This window comes from Oncorhynchus nerka, linkage group LG9a (assembly GCF_034236695.1).
Source record: "Oncorhynchus nerka isolate Pitt River linkage group LG9a, Oner_Uvic_2.0, whole genome shotgun sequence".
Lineage (NCBI taxonomy): Eukaryota > Metazoa > Chordata > Actinopteri > Salmoniformes > Salmonidae > Oncorhynchus > Oncorhynchus nerka.
The window spans coordinates 15,611,182-15,632,966 of NC_088404.1; the positions used below are offsets into that span (position 1 = coordinate 15,611,182).

General features: G+C 44.6%; 1 protein-coding gene across 7 annotated transcripts in view; it reads left to right on the top strand.

The window, feature by feature from the left end:
- The window catches only part of lrrk2 (leucine-rich repeat kinase 2), a 56,542-nt gene that overhangs the window by 29,437 nt on the left and 5,320 nt on the right, over positions 1-21,785 (top strand). For all 7 annotated transcript variants that reach the window (XM_065022362.1, XM_065022360.1, XM_029667405.2 and 4 more), the window contains exons 30-44: positions 407-534; positions 3,651-3,869; positions 4,109-4,310; positions 8,009-8,097; positions 8,344-8,531; positions 8,694-8,848; positions 9,448-9,594; positions 13,584-13,775; positions 16,500-16,646; positions 16,788-16,900; positions 18,784-18,974; positions 19,443-19,603; positions 20,284-20,555; positions 20,732-20,947; positions 21,560-21,753. In XM_065022362.1, the coding sequence (XP_064878434.1) occupies positions 407-534; positions 3,651-3,869; positions 4,109-4,310; positions 8,009-8,097; positions 8,344-8,531; positions 8,694-8,848; positions 9,448-9,594; positions 13,584-13,775; positions 16,500-16,646; positions 16,788-16,900; positions 18,784-18,974; positions 19,443-19,603; positions 20,284-20,555; positions 20,732-20,947; positions 21,560-21,753 (2,614 nt within the window). The remainder of the gene's footprint in view (positions 1-406; positions 535-3,650; positions 3,870-4,108; positions 4,311-8,008; positions 8,098-8,343; positions 8,532-8,693; positions 8,849-9,447; positions 9,595-13,583; positions 13,776-16,499; positions 16,647-16,787; positions 16,901-18,783; positions 18,975-19,442; positions 19,604-20,283; positions 20,556-20,731; positions 20,948-21,559; positions 21,754-21,785) is intronic.

The following is a 21,785-nucleotide window of genomic DNA, read 5'->3' on the forward strand; positions in this document are numbered from 1 at the left end:
ATCCAACCTGACAGAGCTTGAGTGGATCTGCAGAGAAGAATGGGTTAAACTCCCCAAATACAGGTGTGCCAAGCTTTTAGCGTCCTACCCAAGAAGACTCAAGGCTGTAATCACTGCCTAAGGTGCTTCAACAATGTACTGAGTAATGGGTCTGAATACTTAAGTTAATGTTAATTTCAGTTTTTTTAAATCAGTACAAAAATGTAAAAAATGTTTTTTGCTTTGTCATTATGGGGTATTGTGTGTAGAATTTTATTTTAGAATAAGGTTGTTACGTTACAATGTGGAAAAAGTCAAGGGGTCTGAATACTTTCCAAATGCACTGTAAGTTTGGGTTTCACGGTCTGGATTGAGTCTTGAAGGTTTTGTTCTGGCGGTCTTGACCCTCTCTCTGCTCTTTGTTCAGGTGGGGAGGAGTTCAGTGGTTCTCACCCCCACTTCCTTACCCCCCGGGCCCTCTACCTGGTTGTGTACGACCTCAGTAAGGGGGCTGCCCAGGTGGACGCGCTCAAACCCTGGCTCTTCAACATCAAGGTGAGTCACACCCATACCTTTTTGTAAATGTTTTGTTGTTTTTTGTCACTGTTGCGAGTGCATATATTTTCGTACACACAACTGGAAGTAGTATTTTTTACATTGCAAATACTGTTTTCTCGATTGAACTTGCCTGGAGCAATCAAACTTGTTAAGCACATTTTTACTACTGAACTTATTTACTGAGCCATTTGATTAGATGTTCAGGAGTCTTATGGCTTGGGGGTATAAGCAGTTTAGAAGCCTCCAGTACCGCTGTGGACTAATAAACTAATAAAAGAATGGACGAGAGGTCCTGGACCTGAAGAACAGTTTGCATTTCTCCCACAGTCAGCTCGATGAGTTTAGACAGGAGAATGGCAAGATGACAGCAATCTGTATGTCATTGAGAGAGGACACCATTTCTGTATGTGAATGCATAATGACAATGAAAAAGCTGAAAGCTATAGGCCACCAAGTGCTAACTGTCAGTATCTAAATAATGTGTGAAATGCTTGATAGTGTATGTGATGTAAACAGAGAGTTTTTTTTTTTGGTGACCTGAATATTGACTGGTTTTCATCAAGCTGTCTGCTCAAGAGGAAGCTTCTCACTGTAACCAGTGCCAGTAATCTGGTTCAGGTTATTAATCAACCTACTAGGGTGTTTACACCACTGGAACAAGATCATCCACATGTATTGATCACATTTTTACTAATATTGTAGAACTGTGTTCTAAAGCTGTATCCGTATCCATGCAGTGATCACAGTATAGTGGCTATATCCAGGAAGCCAACCTTCCAAAGCTGGTCCTAAAATAGTGTATTGCTGCGTCTCTTATGTGGATGATGTTAAAAAATATGTGTTGGTCTGATGTGATTAATAATGAGCATGCTGACGCTGCACATTTTATTACTTTATGAAATTGCTTCTTCCAATTATTGATAAACATGCACCTGTTAAGAAACTGACTGTTAGAACTGTTTAAGCTCCATGGCTTGATGAGGAATTGAAAAACTGTATGGTTGAAAGAGATGGGGCAAAAGAAGTGGCTAATGAGTCGGTGCACGTCTGGCTTACTGCAAACTGAGAAATTATGTGACTAAACTCAACAAAAAGACAAATAAACTGTAGTATGAAGCCAAGATCAATTAAATAAAGAATAATGGAGAAAAAGAACTTGAGTACTTTATATGAAATTAGACAAATTCAACTCCATCTTTCATCCAATCAGAAGGCATATTCATCAAAAACTTTTGTTGCCAATTATTTGAATGATTACTTCATTGGCAATCTTAAGCAGTAAATGCCAACAACAAACAGTGAGCCATCGTACTCATGTATAAAGAAAAATGTAATAATGAAAGAAAAGCATTGCAAGTTAGAATTTTGTAAAGTTAGTATGGGAGTGGTGGAAAAATCAATCAATAATGACAAACCTGGCATTGACAACTTAGATGGAAAGCTATGGAGGATGGTAGCTGACTCTATAGCCACTCCTATCTGTCATATCTTTAATCTGAGCCTAGAGGAAAGTCGGTCATTCCGCTACCCAAGAGTGGTAAAGCAGCATTTAATGGTTCTAACAGCAGACCTATCAGCTTGCTGCCAACTCTTAGCAAACTGTTGTAAAAAATGGTGTTTGACCAAATACAATGCTACTACTCTGTAAACAAATTAACAAGACTTTCAGAATGCTTATAGAGATAAGCACTCATGTAATGCATTGACACAAATTACTGATGATTGGTTGAAAGAAATTGAAAATAAATAGATATTGAGAGCTGTACTGTTAGATTTCAGTGCAGCCTTTGATACTATTGACCATAACCTGTTGTTGACAAAACTTATGTCTTTTCAACCTCTGCCATATCATGGATTCAGAGCTCTCTATCTAATAGCACTCAGATGGTTTTCTTTAATAGGAGCTTCTCTGTCAAACAAGTGTGGTGTACCGCAAGACACCTCTCTAGGCCCTCCTCTCTTTTCTATTTTTACCAATGACCTGCCACTGACATTTAACAAAGCAGGTGTGTCCATGTTTGCTGATGATTCAACCATTAACGCATCAGCAACCACAGCTAATGAAGTCACTGAAACCCTTAACAAAGAGTTGGAGTCTGTTTTGGAATGGGTGGCCAGTAATAAACTGGTCCTGAACATCTCTAAAACTAAGAGCGTTGTATTTGGTACAAATCATTCCCTACGTTCTAGACCTCAGCTGAATCTCCTAATGAATGGTGTGGCTGTTGAACAAGTTGAGTAGACCAAATTACTTGGGTGTTACCTTTAGTTTCTGAACAGTCATGGTCAAAACATATAGATTCAATGGTTGTGAAGATAGGGAAAGGTCTGTCCGTAATAAAGAGATGCTCTGCTTTCTTGACGCCACACTCCACAAAGCACGTCCTGCAGGCTTTAGTTTTAGCTTATCTTGATTATTGTCCAGTCATATGGTCAAGTGATGCAAAGAAAGACCTAGATAAGCTGCAGCTGGCCCAGAACAGAGCGGCAAGTCTTGTCATCACAGGGCTAGTATTAATACTACGCATACCAGTCTCTCGACTACGAGTTCAGAAAAGACTGACTGCGTCACTTCATGTTTTTATAAGAAACGTAGTTTCAAATCATTTGCATCGTCAAATTACACACCGCACTGACACGCACACTTATCCCATCAGACATGGCACCAGGGGTCTTTTCACAGTCCCCAGGTCCAAAACAAATTCAAGGAAACATACAGTATTATACAGAGCCATGAGTGAATGTAACACCCGTCTTATATAGCGCAAGTGAAGAGCAAACCTGGTTTCAAAAGACACAATGCGACACCTCATTGCACAACACCTCTCTCCCATGTGACCTACTTGTTGTGTGTATGTACTGACATGTATGTGTATCTGATAGATGCACACACACACACTATATGTTTATGTTTTAAAACATATGTAAATTGTAAAGTATTTTGTCTGTAACGTATTTTTTTCGTTATATGTTCGACCCCAGTAAGACTAGCTGTCGCCATTGGTGTCAGCAAATGGGGTACCTAATAAATCAAAAATGTAATCTCGAATGCTTTCATTTACTATTCCACCATAATGCTATATCTTACCATGTTTGTCCATCTGTCTGTGTAGGCGGTGGCCCCCCTGTCACCAGTCATCCTGGTGGGGACACACACAGACGTGAGCGAGGACCTCCAGCTGCAGGCTTGCCTGGATAAGATCCGCCAGGAGCTCCTCAACCACCAGGGCTTCCCTGCCATCCGGGACTACCACATGGTGGCGGTGTGCGAGGACTCGGACTCCATCGGCAGACTCCGCAAGGCTATCGCCAGGGAGGTCGCCAACTTCAAGGTAGCTAGTGTTGTTAGCCCTAATGTTTATGTCATTTAGACTAGCCAGAATTTCCACTGATGTTCCACATATACCATCATCCCAAGCTCTAGCTTGCCTAAAAGGACAATCCTTGACAGCTTTGTTAGTACCTTTGACTTATTTCAATGGTCCACGTAAGTTCCATACACAGCACTGTGTGCAAAGCCACTATACCTTTTAGTGACCCTCCACACCCCTTTCACTCCCGCTCTCCACAGATCCAAGGGCAGCTGGTGATGGGGCAGCTGGTCCCAGAAAGCTATTTGGAGCTGGAGAGAAGGGTGCTGCTGGAGAGGGCCAGGGTGCCGGGGGAGTTCCCCGTGCTCAGACACCAATACCTGCTACAGCTCATCCAGGAGAGCCAGATACAGCTGGAGGAGGCTGAGCTACCCCACGCTGTTCACTTCCTCAGCGAGGCCGGTCAGTGGGGTGGGGGGTGTGTGTGTGTGTGTAATTGGTTTCTTCATTAATGTGTTGGAATCCCTGGTCATAATTGTGCTGGTGCCATGGTCTTCACAACGTAGGAGAACATAGGAAATTATCTCAGCAAAAAAAGAAACAGCACTTTTTCAGGACCCTGTCTTTCAAATAATTTGTAAAAATCCAAACACTTTCCCATGCTTGTTCAATCATAAACAATTAATGAACATGCACCTGTGGAATGGTTGTTAACACACTAACAGCTTACAGACGATAGGTAATTAAGGTCACAGTTATGAAAACTTAGGACACTAAAGAGGCCTTTCTACTGACTCTGAAAAACACCAAAAGTAAGATGCCCAGGGTCCCTGCTCATCTGCGTGAATGTGCCTTAGGCGTGCTGCAAGGAGGCATGAGGACTGCAGATGTGGCCAGGGCAATATATTGCAATGTACGTACTATGAGACGCCTGAGACAGCGCTACAGGGAGACAGACAGAACGGACAGCTGATCGTCCTCGCAGTGGCAGACCACGTTTAACAACACCTGCACAGGATCGGTACTGCCGAACATCACACCTGCGGAACAGGTACAGGATGGCAACAACAACTGCCCGAGTTACACCAGGAACGTACAATCCCTCAATCAGTGCTCAGACTGTCCACAATAGGTTGAGAAAGGCTGGACTGAGGGCTTGTAGGCTTGTTGTAAGACAGGTCCTCGCCAGACATCACCGGCAAAAACGTTGCCTGTGGACACAAACCCACCGTCGCTGGACCAGACAGGACTGAAAAAAGTGCTCTTCACTGACGAGTCGCGGTTTTGTCTCACCAGAGGTGATGGTGGGATTCGCATTTATCGTCGAAGGAATGAGCGTTGCACCGAGGTCTGTACTCTGGAGCGGGATCGATTTGGAGGTGGAGGGTCCGTCGTGGTCTGGGGCGGTGTGTCACAGCATCATCTGACTGAGCTTGTTGGCATTGCAGGCAATCAATGCTGTGCATTACAGGGAAGACATCCTCCTCCCTCATGTGGTACCCTTCCTGCAGACTCATCCTGACATGACCCTCCAGCATGACAATGCCACCAGCCATAATACTCGTTCTGTGCATGATTTGCTGCAAGACAGGAATGTCAGTGTTCTGCCATGGCCAGCGAAGAGCCCAGATCTCAATCTCATTGAGCACGTCTGGGACCTGTTGGATCAGAAGGTGAGGGCTAGGCCATTCCCCTGTCATGACGTTGGCCTGGGGGTAGGTTTATGACAGTCATAAGTACCTCTTCCCCCCTTTTTCCTCTCTCTACCCTACTGATGTGAAATTTGAAAACCCCTTGGTTAACATAGAGATTCTGGGAACATCAGAAGGTGGGGGGAAATGAACTATATTCTGGTAATCCGACCAATTGAACATATATGTGGTGGTACTTAATGAATATCAATGAGAATGTCATCTGGGACATTCTCATTGATGATAGGATGACATAAACTCTACAGTGGAAAGTCTGCACATTGTAGTTATCGGAGTCACATGGAATTGTTGTTCAATTTAAATGTTTGAATATGAAATTATTGGTGAAGAGATTAAATGTAATTTTAGCTTCCAAATGAGAGATTTGCGTTTTCATAAGGTTATGGCTCTGCTTAATCAGATAAAGCAAAGGGCTGCAAGGATAGGAACCAGCGGGTGACCCGGGCATTACTGTCCTTGTTCCGTGACATCCAAACCAGTGGTGCATGGTCCGTTACGAGGGTGAAGTGCCTTCCCAATAAGTAATATTCAGCGTCTCCAGCGCCCACTTGATCGCTAGACATTCTTTCTCCACATTCTTTCAACATTGTTTTTACCTCGGCCCTGACAGCCTCTCTTCTTGCATCAGGTATGCAGTAGGGTCCCAACTTCACCTTTTTCCCAGGTTCGGTGATGATGCTGTGCTGTACCAGTTCGGTGTGTCCTGGTTCCGGCCGACCAACTCCCTCAGCTCCTGCTTCTGTACTTGGCTCAGCTGCTCCCCCAGTGGGACCTCTGCCGGCTTGGTCTCTGTGGTAGCCTTCTTCGGGGAAATAGAGTACATCACATGCATTCCATTTCTTTAGCAAATGCACATGGTAAATCTATGTCCTGGCTGTCTGACCCTATAGATAACTTCACCCACCTTCTCAAGGACTTCGTATGGCCCGTTCCATCGGTTTAAAAACATAGATTCTGAGGTGGAGACCAACACCAACACTTTGTCTCCTGGCCTGAAGTCCCTTCATTGTACCCCTCTGTTGTACACCCACACTTAAGCCTCCAGCATGTGTTCCCGTACCAGAGGCCACAGGGTTGCCATCCGGTCTCTTATGTCTTCCACGTACTCCACCATGGTTCGGTGGGGTGACGGTTGCTGTTCCCAGGCTTCTTTAGCTTCATCCAGCAGTCCTCGGGGTCGTCTCCTGTACAGAAGTTCGAAGGGAGAGAATTCTGTTGAAGCTTGGGGCACTTCTCGGATCGAGAACATCATGTAGGGTAGCAGCTGGTCCCAATTCTTTCTGTCCGCCTCCAGCACCTTCTTTAGCATTTGCTTCAGGGTTCAATTGAATCTTTCCACCAATACATCAGTCTGTGGGTGATACATTGAGGTACACAACTGGGTTGTTTTCATTGGTTTGCGTAGATCCTTCATGATTTGTGACATGAACAGGGTGCCCTGGTCGGTCAATATCTCGTCGGGGATGCCTACTCGGGAGAACAGCATGACTAACTCACGTGTGATTCCCTTGGTGGCCATGGTGCGCAGGGGAATGGCTTCCGGGTACCTGGTGGCATAATCCACAATCGCCAGGATGTATTGGTGCCCTCGGTTGCTCTTGGGAAGAGGTCCTACCAGGTCCATTGCGATCCTGCTGAAAGGGACTGAAATAATGGGTAGGGGAATTAAGGGGCTGCGAAAGTGGGGTTTTGGCGTCACCTGCTGGCACTCCGGGCAATTGCAGCAGTAATCTTCCACTGCTCTCTTCACCCCCGGACAGTAAAATCGTGTCTTGATCATGTCTAAGGTCTTCTCCACCCCTATGTGAGCCCCAAGAATGTGCTCCAACTACCGGACAGATGGTACAAAGGGACGGGCCACCAACAACAACTCCATACGTTCGTCATTCTTCTTCACGACCTGATACAGCAACTTCTTATTCATAGAAAAAGGAGGACAACTAGAATGCAAATGGGGAATTTATTAGGGGGGTTTGCACACTGGGGAAAAGGGGGGAATTCACCAACCATTTCACAGTCCACAATCCGTTCTCGTTGTCCATTTCGTTCTCCAGGGGTAATACTAAAACTCAGGTCCAGTTCAGTGCACTGTGGGGTTAATCAGACAGTCCAGGTCACAATGGGTAATCACACAGATATTTCTCTCTCTCTCTTCTCGCACTCTCCATAACACACGCTTCCCTCTCCATTCTCTGCCCCTTTGTGCAAGCCGCTTCTTCTTTTATCCCCAAGTACTACCTGGCTTAATGACCCACAGGCTTCCCTTGTTGGGGCAGGAAGTCCATATAAGGCTCGGGGGTGGAGCCAGCGGACCGCAAGATATCTCCCTTCAATAACCACTCCCCTCACCTCTCCCTGCCGTCTGCCACAATATGTTTGTGTCTTCTGTTCATAGCACAGCCAGGTATTATTTGTTTCATGTACTTCAATGGCAATGTCTGTTTATAGGAGTCCTTCTGCACTTTGACGACCCGGCCCTCCAACTCCGAGAACTCTACTTTATCGACCCACAGTGGCTTTGCAACATCATCTCACAGGTAGACACACACACACACACACACACACACTACAGGAGGATGGAATGAAGTGAATGGAACGTTATCATCCACATGGAAACCACATGTTTGATGTGTGTGATTAAATCTATTCTGTTCCAGCCATTACAATGAGCAGGTCCTACCCAATTAAGGTGCTACCAGTCGCCTGTGAGACACACACACACACACACACACACACACTGACCTCATTCAATCACTTCCTCCTCTCTCTCTTTCTCTGTGTAGAAACTGTCTCTGAAAAGCTCTGGGTTCTGGGAGAATCCCAAAGGCGTAGTCCAGCGCTCTATGGTGGAACGGTTCCTATTTGAGAGTAAGTGTTTCCCCAAGTGCCACCTGACCCAGTACTTTAAACTGCTGGAGAAGTTCCAGATCGCCCTGCCCTTCGGAGAGGACCAGCTCCTAGTGCCGAGCAGGTAAGAGGCATATCATTTTGTTGATTTTAGTATTGTTTGAGCCAAAATGGCCTACCAGTTTCCTGAATTCTCTATCTACTGAATGGAAACTGTTGTCTATATTGTCTCAAAACCTCTTTGCCAAGCTTAAACCATGCTTATTGTCTTGTCCTTCCCTCACAGTCTCTCCAAACACCGGCCAGTAATTGAGATGCCCCACTGTGAAAATTCTGAGGTCATTGTTCGTCTCTATGAGATGCCCTACTTCCCCATGGGCTACTGGTCGAGACAGATCAACCGCCTACTTGAGGTCTCCTCCTACATGCTCTGTGGCAGAGGTACTAATGCTGACGTTAAAGGGATAATTACTTAGGTTGTCGTTTCATCCAAAGTTCATTAGCTGGAAATTGAGCCATGTCCAGAATCTCCTGGATAGTATTTTTTAGAACATGCAGCAAAGCTCCTAGAAACTGATTATATCAGTACTGTATACACTACATGTACAAAACATTAGGAACACCTTCCTAATATTGAGTTGCACCCCCATTTGCCTCAATTTGTCTGGGCTTGGACTCTACAAGTTGTCGAAAGCGTTCCACAGGGATGCTGGCCCATGTTGACTCCAATGCTTCCCACAGATATGTCAAGTTTGCTGCATGTCCTTTGGGTGGTGGACCATTCTTGATACACACAGGAAACTGTTGGGTGTGAAAAACACTTCCATCTTGTGTCTTGCCCATTCACCCTCTGAATGGCACACATACACAATCCATGGCTCCTCCCCTACACTGATTGAAGTGGATTTAACAGGTGACATTAATAAGGGATCGTGGCTTTCACCTGGATTCACCTGGTCAGTTCATCTAATGGAAATAACTTTTTTGTACACTCAGTGTATATGGCTCTAAGTAGCCACAATGTTGTTGTGTTGGTCCAGAAAGAGAGCTGCGTCCCAACCGTATCTACTGGAGGAGAGGCATCTACCTGAGCTGGTCTCCTGAGGCCTACTGTCTGGTTGAGGCTGCCAATGTAGAGGACAACCCTGCCAGCTTCGTCAAGATCACTGTGCCCTGCTCACGCAAAGGTACTGGAACTGCACCACAGCCTAGACAATAAGGTATCCATACTGAAATGTAAATGCCGTCAACACTAGTTTAAGGAAAATAAAAAATAATAATTTAATAATTTTGGTTGTGAGCTGAAAAACGATTAAGAACCCCCGGTTTGATAAACTGTGTATAATATATTGCAATAAAGAGTGAAATAGATCATCAGTTGGAGATGATGATGATGATGGTTGTCAAATCAAATACACTGCTCAAAAAAATAAAGGAAACACTAAAATAACACATCCTAGATCTGAAAGAAATATTCTTATTAAATACTTTTTTCTTTACATAGTTGACTGTGCTGACAACAAAATCACACAAAAATTATCAATGGAAATCAAATTTATCAATCCATGGAGGTCTGGATTTGGAGTGACACTCAAAATTAAAGTGGAAAACCACACTACAGGCTGATCCAACTTTGATGTAATCTCCTTAAAACAAGTCAAAATTAGGCTCAGTAGTGTGTGCGACCTCCACGTGCCTGTATGACCTCCCTACAACGCCTGGGCATGCTCCTGATGAGGTGGTGGATGGTCTCCTGAGGGATCTCCTCCCAGACCTGGACTAAAGCATCCGCCAACTCCTGGACAGTCTGTGGTGCAATGTGGCGTTGGTGGATGGAGCGAGACATGATGTCCCAGATGTGCTCAATTGGATTCAGGTCTGGGGAACGGGCGGGCCAGTCCATAGCATCAATGCCTTCGTCTTGCAGGAACTGCTGACGCACTCCAGCCACATGAGGTCTAGCATAGGCTTGCATTAGGAGGAACCCAGGGTCAACCACACCAGCATATGGTCTTACAAGGGGTCTGAGGATCTCATCTCGGTACCTAATGGCAGTCAGGCTACCTCTGGCGAGCACATGGAGGGCTGTGCGGCCCCCCAAAGAAATGCCACCCCACACCATGACTGACCCACCGCCAAACCGGTCATGCAGGAGGATGTTGCAGGCAGCAGAACGTTCTCCACGGCGTCTCCAGACTCTGGCACGTCTGTCACGTGCTCAGTGTGAACCTGCTTTCATCTGTGAAGGCAAATGCCAAACGTCCTGCACGGTGTTGAGCTGTAAGCACAACCCCCACCTGTGGACGTCGGGCCCTCATTCCACCCTCATGGCGTCTGTTTCTGACCATTTGAGCAGACACATGCACATTTGTAGCCTGCTGGAGGTCATTTTGCAGGGCTCTGGCAGTGCTCCTCCTGCTCCTCCTTGCACAAAGGCAGAGGTAGCAGTCCTGCTGCTGGGTTGTTGCCCTCCTACGGCCTCCTCCACGTCTCCTGATGTACTGGCCTGTCTCCTGGTAGCGCCTACATGCTCTGGACACTACGCTGACAGACACAGCAAACCTTCTTGCCACAGCTCGCATTGATGTTCCATCCTGGATGAGCTGCACTACCTGAGCCACTTGTGTGGGTTGTAGACTCTGTCTCATGCTACCACTAGAGGGAAAGCACCTCCAGCATTCAAAAGTGACCAAAACATCAGCCAGGAAGCATAGGAACTGAGAAGTGGTCTGTGGTCACCACCTGCAGAACCACTCCTTTATTGGGGGTGTCTTGCTAATTGCCTATAATTTCCACCTGTTGTCTATTCCATTTGCACAACAGCATGTGAAATTTATTGTCAATCAGTGTTGCTTCCTAAGTGGACAGTTTGATTTCACAGAAGTGTGATTGACTTGGAGTTACATTGTGTTGTTTAAGTGTTCCCTTTATTTTTTTGAGCAGTGTAATATGATTACGATATGATAAGATATGGAACATTTTATCTTACTAAGTTGCATTTATCAAATCAAATTGTGTTTCTCATGCTCCTTAAACAACAAGTGTAGACTAAAAGTGAAATGCTTACTTATGGCTCCTTTTCCAACAATGCAAAGTTAAAATAGAGATACAGGAAATAAGTACACAGTGAATAACAATAACGAGGTAAATAAATAGCATAGCTATATACAGGGAGTACCAGTACTGAGTTGATGTGCAGGGGTATGAGGTAATTGAAGTAGCTATGTACATATATGTAGGGGTGAAGTGACTAGGCACCTGGATAGATAATATAAAGTTGTGTGTGTGTGTGTGTGGTATCAGATGCACTGGTACCATTTGCCATGCGGTTTCAGAGAGAACTTTCTATGGCTTGGGTGGCTGGAGTCTTAGAATTCTGGGGGGGCCTTCCGCTCACACTGCCTGGTAAAGAGGTCACTACCCTCTGTAGTGCCTTGCGGTCGGTTGCCTTGCAGTTGCTGTATCAAGCGGTGATGCAGCCAGACAAGATGATATTAATTGAGCAACTGTATAACTTTTTGAGGATCTGAGGGCCCAGTCCAAATCTTTTCAGCCTCCTGAGGGGGAAGAGGCACTGTCGTGCCCTCTTGACAACTGTGTGGGTGTGTGTGGACAATGTTAATTCCTTAGTGATGTGGACACTGAAGAACTTGAAGCTCACACTGCCAGGTCTCTGAGGTCCACCTCCCTATAGGCTGTGCCTCATTGTCATTGTGTCCTCAGCAAACTTGATGATGGTGTTTGAGTTGTGAGCGGCCACGCAGTCATGGTTGAACAGGGAATACAGGAGGGGACTAAGCACACACCTTTGAGGGACCCCCCTGTTGATGGTCAACATGGCGGATGTGTTGTTACCTTCCCTCACAGCCTGGACGAGGTCCGTCAGGAAGTCCAGGATTCAGTTGCAGCGGGAGGTGTTCAGTCCCAGGGTCTGGGAGCTTGGTGAAGAGCTTGGAGTGGACTATGGTGTTGAGTGCTGAGCTGTAGTAAAGGAACAGCATTCTTACATAGGTATTCCTTTTGTCCAGGTGGGTGAGGACAGTGTAGGCCGGCTCATAGCCTGTGGCAAAAATGAGGGGACACGAACAACAGGTATAGGCCAATCAAAAAGGTTCTTTATTGTAAACCAAACTATTAACTTTAAACAAAGAAAAAGGAATGAGGTGTGAAAGTATCATAATGTAAGGTGTATGTAAAGTGCATGGATGTGTGAGTCTGTGTGTGTGAATATGACTGAGTGAAAACTAAGTAAAACTACAAAGGAACAAACAAACAGGATCATACCTGGAGGAGCAGAGAGAGATAGAGACAAGAGTGATTAGTGAAGCCATTTAAATACCCTGAGCCTAGGTGACTCCAATCACTAACGACCCTCCTCTACCTGCAGGAGGAACCGCCCCTGCACAGCAGAGGAGGGGCCGTGATAAGTGTAATAGAGATTGTCATCTATGGATCTGTTAGGGCAGTATGCGAATTAGAGTTGGTCCATGGTGTCTTGGATGATTTTGTTGTGAGCCATGACCAGCATTTCATGGCTATAGATGTGAGTGCTACGGGGCGATAGCCATTTAGGCAGCTTGCCTTGGCGTTCTTGGGCACAGAGACTATGGTGGTCTGCTTGAAACAAGTTTGTATTATAGATCGGTTCAGGGATAGGTTGAAAATGTCAGTGAAGACACCTGCCATCTAGTCAGCACATGCTCTGAGTACACGTCCTGGTATTCCGCCCCCCAGCCTTGTGAATGTTAACCCGTTTAAAGGTCTTACATCGGCTATGGAGAGTGAGATCACACAGTCGTCTGGAACAGCAGGTGCTCTCATTTATGGTTCAGTGTTGCTTATATCGAAGCGAGCATAGAAGGCCTTTTAGTTAATCTGGTAGGTTCACGTCACTGGGCAGCTCGCGGCTGGGTTTCCCATTGTAATGAGTGATAGTTTGTAAGCCCTACCACGTCCTTCGAGCATCAGAGCCGGCGTAGTAGGATTCGATCTTACTGCTGCATTGATGCTTTGCCTATTTGATGGCTTGTCGGAGGTCGTAGCAGGATTTCTTATAAGCATCCGGATTGGCGTCCTTTTCCTTGAAAGCGGCAGCTCTTTAGCTCAATACAGAGGTTGTGGGTGACGTGGTGGTGGTGGTGGTGGTGGTGATGATGATGGTTGTGTTACTCCTCAGGTCGTGTGTTACTGGGTCAGGTAGTGGACCATGTTGACTCTCTCTTGGAGGAGTGGTTCCCTGGTCTCCTCGCCACTGATATCCATGGCAACGGAGAGACCCTGCTGAAGAAATGGGCTCTGTACAGCTTCAAGGATGGACAGGAGTGGAGCAAGATACTGCTGGAGGACCTGTTCACTCACATAGATAAAGGTATGTCTTTTAACGCTTGGATTTGACACAATCGATACCTGTGTTAGTCATGTTTCTGGAATATCATAATTGAAAGAAATCACAACAATTTGGTAACACTACAAGCAATTGTGCATGTTCTTAAATTCATGGGAGAGATACACGAAGAGCTACTTTAATGTAACAATACCTATTCTGCCCTTGAGTTGCGTTCCCATGCAAAACTAGACAGATAGCTAACAACTAAGTCTTCAATAAAACTCCCAAGGCGTGACTTTTCTTGAATGAATATATTGAAAACGTTTATGTTGTGAAACTGCAAAATACAGAAAATAATATACTTTAGTGTTCAATTCACACCGACATACTGTAGCTGTACATTAAACATTTGAAGTTGCATAAATACAAAGCACGCGCTAAGGTACCATGCATCTGGCATGATGCCAAACCATATAGCTAATTGTTAACCATATGGTAATTGCTCCTTTCATTACTCTAATAATGTATAACCATCTATGTAGAATAACAAAGCATATTACACTAGAAACAGTAACAAAACTACAGTATTGTATATTTTACAATTCGTTTGCATGACGCATGAGCAAAGTAATACAGCTAACGACATACATTAAAGGCATTGCAATTTGTGAGTAAATGCAACCAACATTGATATGTAAGAAACTCTATCAATAACAAGATTATCATCATTAGCTAAATGCTTGAATCGAACTTACAAACAAATATTTTTCCAAGGCTGAAGCGTGACAAGAAATAACTACATTGAAAGACCTGCACCGTAGCGTTGTTTGTAGCTGCTTCTATGCGTGCAAAACAAATTCTGAACTTCCCGTTTGCGTTGTCTTTCTAAGTACCAGAAAGCGCCACTAGGGGGCAAATAACACCATTGAACACAATGAAAATCCAATTTAACCAATGTAATAAAATAATCTGTTACCTTCTAACAGGATGGCAGCACAATACCTTTTAAAAGTCTAATGTAGCTGTTTTTATCTCAATATCAAATCACCTTACTGTGATTTTTTTTTTATATTCAAATGGTAAAAAATAAACAAACATAGCTTCTTAGCAAAGAGCGATTTCTCAAGCAATAATTTTGCTAGGACTGTCTGGGAGTGGTCTGAGTGGCGATGCAAAACAGAAAACTAGCTGTTATTGGCAGAGAGGTTTGGAACTCTCTTTCTTAATGGTCTATTAACTAATTTACTGTCGGGTGATGTCACCAGGCAGGCCAAATCTCCATCCCAACAAAACAGGCTGAAATTTCAGGTGGTCTTTTCAAACAGCCCTTACACATTTTTAAAAATTTAACGTTTATTTACCTAGGCAAGTTAGTTAAAACTTCTTGACGCACCCATCCCGTTAGTGGGATCATTTTCATCAACATCCGCTGAATTGCAGCGCGCCAAATTCAAATTAAATTACTACAAATATTTAATTTTCATGAAATCACAAGTGCAATATAGCAAAACACAGCTTAGCTTGTTGGTAATCCACCTGGCGTGTCAGATTTAATAAAGTTTTTCGGCGAAAGCATACCAAGCGTTTATGTAAGAACATCTCTCTCAGTAGACAAACTATTACAAACAGCTAGGAGCCAAGTAGATTGGTCACGAAAGTCAGAAAAGCAATAAATTAAATTGCTTACCTTTGATGATCTTCGGATGTTTTCTCTCACGAGACTCCCAGTTACACAACAAATGTTCCTTTTGTTCCATAAAGATTATTTTTATACCCAAAATACCTCCGTTTGTTTGTCACGTTATGTTCAGAAATCCACAGGAAAGAGCGGTCACGACAACGCAGACGGAAATTCCAAATAGTCTTCATAATGTCCATAGAAACATGTCAAACGTTTTTTATAATCATTCCTCAGGTAGTTTTTAAAATATATATTCGATAATATATCAACCAAGTGTGTAGGTTTTCCAATAACAGCGGGAGGAACAATGGCGGCTTTACTCTGTAGTGCAAAAACTCACTCAGAGCCCCTACCTATCCATATACGCAATGTGATCTTACACCCTCATTTTTTAAAATAAAAGCCTGAAACTATGTCTAAAGACTGACACCTTAGGGAAGCCAGAGAAATAGGAATCTGGTTGATATCCCTTTAAATGGAGGATAGGCATGCATAGGAACAGAAGGGTTTCAAAATAAGAGGCACTTCCTGATTGGATTTTCCTCAGGGTTTCGCCTGCAATATCAGTTCTGTTATACTCACAGACAATATTTTGACAGTTTTGGAAACTTTAGAGTGTTTTCTATCTTTTCTAGAATTATATGCATATTCTAGTTTCTGGGCCCGAGAAATAGGCAATTTCAAATGGGTACGTTATTTTAGCCAAAAACGAAAATACTGCCTCCTACACTCAACAAAATTCTTATTTACAATGATGGCCTACCCCGGCCAAACCTTAACCTGGAAGACGCAGGGCCAATTGTGCGCCGCCCTATGGGACTCCAAATCACGGCCGATTGTGATACAGCCTGGAATCAAATCAGGGTTTGTAGTGACACCTCTAGCACTGAGATGCAGTGCCTTAGACTGCTGCGCCACTCAGGAGCCCTAAAATGGAATTATTCAAATGTTCTAAATTTCATAGTATTATACCAACATCATAGTGTGGCAATATATATAAAACACAGGAAATCACATTTTTGATCCCTCTGGACCTTTAACTTATGCCTGATCTCTCTCTTTTCTAATCTCCCTTCCTCCTGTAGACTGTCTTTTGGTAAACCCGGAGGACCCTCGCTGCACAGTGCCCATCTCTCAGATTGCTCCAGACCTGATCCTCAGTGACCAGCCTGCTGGAATCATCCTTGACAGCGAGGAGCTTGAGATCGACCTTACCAAGGAGAATCTGCTGGGTCAGTTACAATAATAATTTTATTTGTATCGTGTTTTTCATTTACAGGCAAATCACAAAGCTCAGAAAGGTCAGTGGGACTGTCGTCTCTTTCAACAGCTGCAGTGTCAATGACACAAATTTGTTCATTTTCTGAATGTAGGGGATGGTGGTTTTGGGTCTGTCTATCGAGGCATCTACAAAAATGAAGAGGTGGCAGTGAAGATTTTCAACAAGCATGCCTCTGATCTCTATATACACCGACTACTCCGACAGGTAATCTAATAATCTGAGTCAGGTGTTTTAGTGTCTGCAGGAATAGCTGGAGAATAGCTCCAAGACCAGGAAGTTCTAGTGATCATTGCTGGTCCCGGAGAGATATAGAGGAAAAAACAGGCTTACAGTGCCTTCGGAAAGTATTCAGACCCCTTGACTTTTTACACATTTTTTCCATTGCAGCCTTATTCTAAAATGGATTAAATAAAACATATTCCTCAGAAATCTACACACAAAACCTCATTATGACAAAGACAAAACAGGTGCTAAGACCCTTTACTATGAGACTCGAAATTGAGTTCAGCTGCATCTTGTTTCCATTGATCATCCTTGAGATGTTTCAACAATTTTATTGCAGTTCATCTGTGGTAAATTCAATTGATTGGACATGATTTGGAAAGGCACACACCTGTCTATATAAAGTCGCACAGTTGACAGTGCAAGTCAGAGCAAAAACCAAGCCATGAGGTTGAAGGAATTGTACGTATAGCGCCAAAACAGGATTGTGTCACAGATCTGGGGGGGGGCAAAAAATGTCTGCACCATTGAAGGTCCCCAAGAACACAGTGGCCTCCATCAATCTTAAATGGAAGATGTTTGGAACCACTAAGAATCTTCCTAGAGCTGGCCAAACTGAGCAATAGGGGGAAAAGGGCCTTGGTCAGGGAGGTGACCAAGAACCCGATGGTCACTCTGACAAAGCTTTAGAGTTCCTTTGTGTAGATGGGAGAACCTTCCAGAAGGACAACTGTCTCTGCAGCACTCCACCAATCAGGCATTGATGGTAGAGTGGCCAGATGGAAGCCACTACTCAGTAAAAGGCACATGACAGCCCGCTTGGAGTTTGCCAAAAGGCATCTAAAGGACTCTCACCATGAGAAACAAGATTCTCTGGTCTGATGAAAGCAAGATAGAACTCTTTGGCCTGAATGCCAAGCGTCACATCTGGAGGAAACATGGTGGTGGCAGCATCATGCTGTGGGGACGCTCCAGAGCACTCAGGACCTCAGACTGGGGCAAAGGTTCACCTTCAAACAGGACAACCACCCTAAGCACACAGCCAAAACAATGCAGGAGTGGCTTCGGGACAAGTCTCTGAATGTCCTTGGGTGGGCCAGCCAGAGCCCGGACTTGAACCCGATCAAACATCTCTGGAGAGACCTGAAAATAGCTGTGCAGCAACGCTCACCCATTCCAACCTGATAGAGCTTGAGAGGATCTTCAGAGAAGAATGGGAGAAACTCCCCAAATACAGGTTTGCCAAGCTTGTAGCATCATACCCAAGAAGACTCGAGGCTGTAATCGCTGCCAAAGGTGCTTCAACAAAGTGTTTAGTAAAGGGTCTGAATACTTATGTAAATGTGATATTTCAATTTTTTATTTTTTATAAATTAGCAAAAATGTATGCAAACCTGTTTTTGCTTTGTCATTATGGGGTATTGTGTGTAGATAAGGGGAAAAAAATATTTAAGACGTTTTGGAATAAGGCTGTAACGTAACAACATGTGGAAAAGGTCAAGGGGTCTGAATACGTTCCGAATGCACTGTATACAGTCCCGGAGAAGCTATCAGCTATGAGGTTGGGGTCAATTTGGGAAATAGGAATTTCAGGTTACTTCCTGAATTGACTGATTGGAAATGGATCCGATAAGCAGTTGCTGGCTATCCAGACTCTTCGCTCCGGTTAGAGATGATCCTATTGCTGATGACTTTTTGTACAACACCCCTCATTTTGACGTCACCACAAACCACTTCAATGATGGTAGTCTCAGACTAAGTATGTAACGAACGAGCAGCGGAATAATTTAATTTGATGTGTGTGTCTTCAGGCTAGACAAGCAGTACTCTAAGTTTGTCTCTCTTTTCCTTCTGTCTCTTTCCAGGAGTTGGTGGTGTTGGGTCGTCTCCACCACCCCAGCCTGGTGGGGCTGCTGGCAGCCGGGGCGGCCCCTCATCTCCTGGTGATGGAGTTAGCCCCCAGAGGATCCCTGGACTCTCTGTTTGAACACGAGAACAGCAGCCTCAACCGCAAGCTCCAGCACAGGATTGCTCTGCAGGTGGCCGACGGGCTCAGGTAGGTTAATCGCTCAATAGACACATGCATACATATATATACACACACTACATACAGGTGAATGCCCACAAGAACGTGCACACGCGTCAGACAAAGTGTTCAATGATATTCAGTTATTTCAGTACAGTGGGGCAAAAAAGTATTTAGTCAGCCACCAATTGTGCATTTTCCATCATAATTTGCAAATAAATTCATTAAAAATCCTACAATGTGATTTTCTGGATTTTTTTTCTCATCTTGTCTGTCATGGTTGAATTGTACCTATGATGAAAATTACAGGCCTCTCTCATCTTTTTAAGTGGGAGAACTTGCACAATTGGTGGCTGACTAAATACTTTTTTGCCCCACTGTATGTCTATAGTAAACCCAAACAAACAAATTTGAATTGATGATCTATATTGGGAACTCTCAATTTAGACACATTGTACATCACTGTTTCCTCACTTTACCTCCCTTCCATATTGCCAGGTATCTCCACTCGTCCATGATCATCTACCGGGACCTGAAGCCTCACAACGTGCTGCTGTTCAACCTGAAAACTGACTCCGAGACCATCGCTAAGATCACAGACTACGGCATCGCTCAGTGCTGCTGCAGCATGGGGGTCAGGAGCTCTGAGGGCACCCCAGGTAGGAACTAACCCTTCAGTGTACATTTAGGGAAAATCTCATTATGTTTCAAATTCCTTTCCTTCATCCCTTTCTATCTGTCTCTGTCCCCCTCTAGCCCCATGACTCCTCCTCTATTTTACTCTCTGTCTCTGTCCTCCTCCTCTAGCCCCATGACTCCTCCTCTATTTTACTCTCTGTCTCTGTCCTCCTCCTCTAGCCCCATGACTCCTCCTCTATTTTACTCTCTGTCTCTGTCCTCCTCCTCTCGCCCCATGACTCCTCCTCTATTTTACTCTCTGTCTCTGTCCTCCTCCTCTAGCCCCATGACTCCTCCTCTATTTTACTCTCTGTCTCTGTCCTCCTCCTCTAGCCCCATGACTCCTCCTCTATTTTACTCTGTCTCTGTCCTCCTCTAGCCCCATGACTCCTCCTATATTTTACTCTCTGTCTCTATCCTCCTCTAGCCCCATGACTCCTCCTCTATTTTACTCTCTGTCTCTGTCCTCCTCTAGCCCCATGACTCCTCCTCTATTTTACTCTCCGTCTCTGTCCTCCTCTAGCCCCCTGACTCCTCCTCTATTTTACTCTCTGTCTCTGTCCTCCTCTAGCCCCATGACTCCTCCTCTATTTTACTATATGTCTCTGTTCCTTCTTTCTCCCTCCCTCTCCTCTCACCATTTCTCTCTCCACCCACCCAGGTTTCCGGGCGCCAGAGGTTGCCCGGGGCAATGTGATCTACAACCAGCAGGCAGACGTGTTCTCATTCGGCCTGCTGCTATACGACCTGCTGACCTGTGGTGAGCGCATCTCAGATGGCATGAAGTTCCCCAGCGAGTTTGACGAGATCGCTGTGCAGGGCAAGCTGCCAGACCCAGTGAGGCACCACGGCTGCTCCCCCTGGCCAGGCTTCCAAGGCCTAATGAAGGACTGTATGAGGGAGAATCCCCAGGACAGACCCACCTCCACACAGGTAACTGTTCTACTGTTACTGCTACTTGTCTCCGCCTGGCTGTGTGTGAAATGTAGATGTTTCACTGACTGTCTGTAGGTTTTGAACTGACTATGTAAAGGTGTGACTAAACTGACTACTTGCATTTGTGTAGGTGTTTGACTAACTGTGACTATATTTGCCTGTGTGTACTGTAGGTGTTTGAGAGGCTGAACTCTGGGGAGATGCTGTGTCTGATGAGGGAGCTGGTGGTCAGCAGAGCTGCCAATGCTGAGTGTTTCACGGTGGGCTACAGCAGCGCCAGCAACGGACCCAGTTCTAACCCAAGGGCCTGGGTGGGAGGGGGCAGCAGCACACAGAGACTGGGCTGTGTCGCGTCTGTCGACCTGGAGACTGAGAAAGTCACAACACAGGTATTCATAATAGAGGATCTCTCAACGCAGGCACTCACATTGTAGGGATTTGCAAAGTACTTGTTTCCAACACAATACCAGCTCTAGCAGTAAATGTATTACTGCAGCTAGATAATTAGAGCTCAGGTATTCAAGCAAAAGCATATGTCCTCACAATACATGTATCTTTGACATACAGTGAAAAGTTTGGACACCTACTCATTCAAGGGTTTTTCAAATGTTTTTACAATTTTCTACATTGTAGAATAATAGTGAAGACATCAAAATGATGAAATACCATATAGAATCATGTAGTAACCAAAAAAGTGTTCAACTGATCAAAATCTATTTTATATTTAAGATTCTTCAAAGTAGCCACCCTTTGCCTTGATGACAGCTTTGCACACTCTTTTGGTTACTACATGATTCCACGTATGTTATTTCATAGTTTTGAGGTCTTCACTATTATTCTACAATGTAGAAAATAGTACAAATGTAAGAAAAACCCTTGAATGAGTAGGTATTTCCAAACCTTTGACTGGTACTGTAAGTCCTCACAATACACAAACACAGACTAATCTGTGTTTAAAATTCCTGTATTCCTCAATGCTAATGTCTGTCTTCTCCCTGCAGGTGATTGACACGAGTCCTGTCTTATGCCTGGTGACTGTCCAAGTCCCAGACGAAGCCTGCGATTGGCTGGTGGCTGGTACACAATCGGGGGCACTGGTCATGATCAGCACTCAGAACCTGTCCAACTGGCACAACCTGCAGAGTGTCACCGACGCTGTGACATCACTGTTCTTCCACACACAACCTCAGCGCAGGTAAGAAAGTGTCAGACTAGATGCTAAGCTAT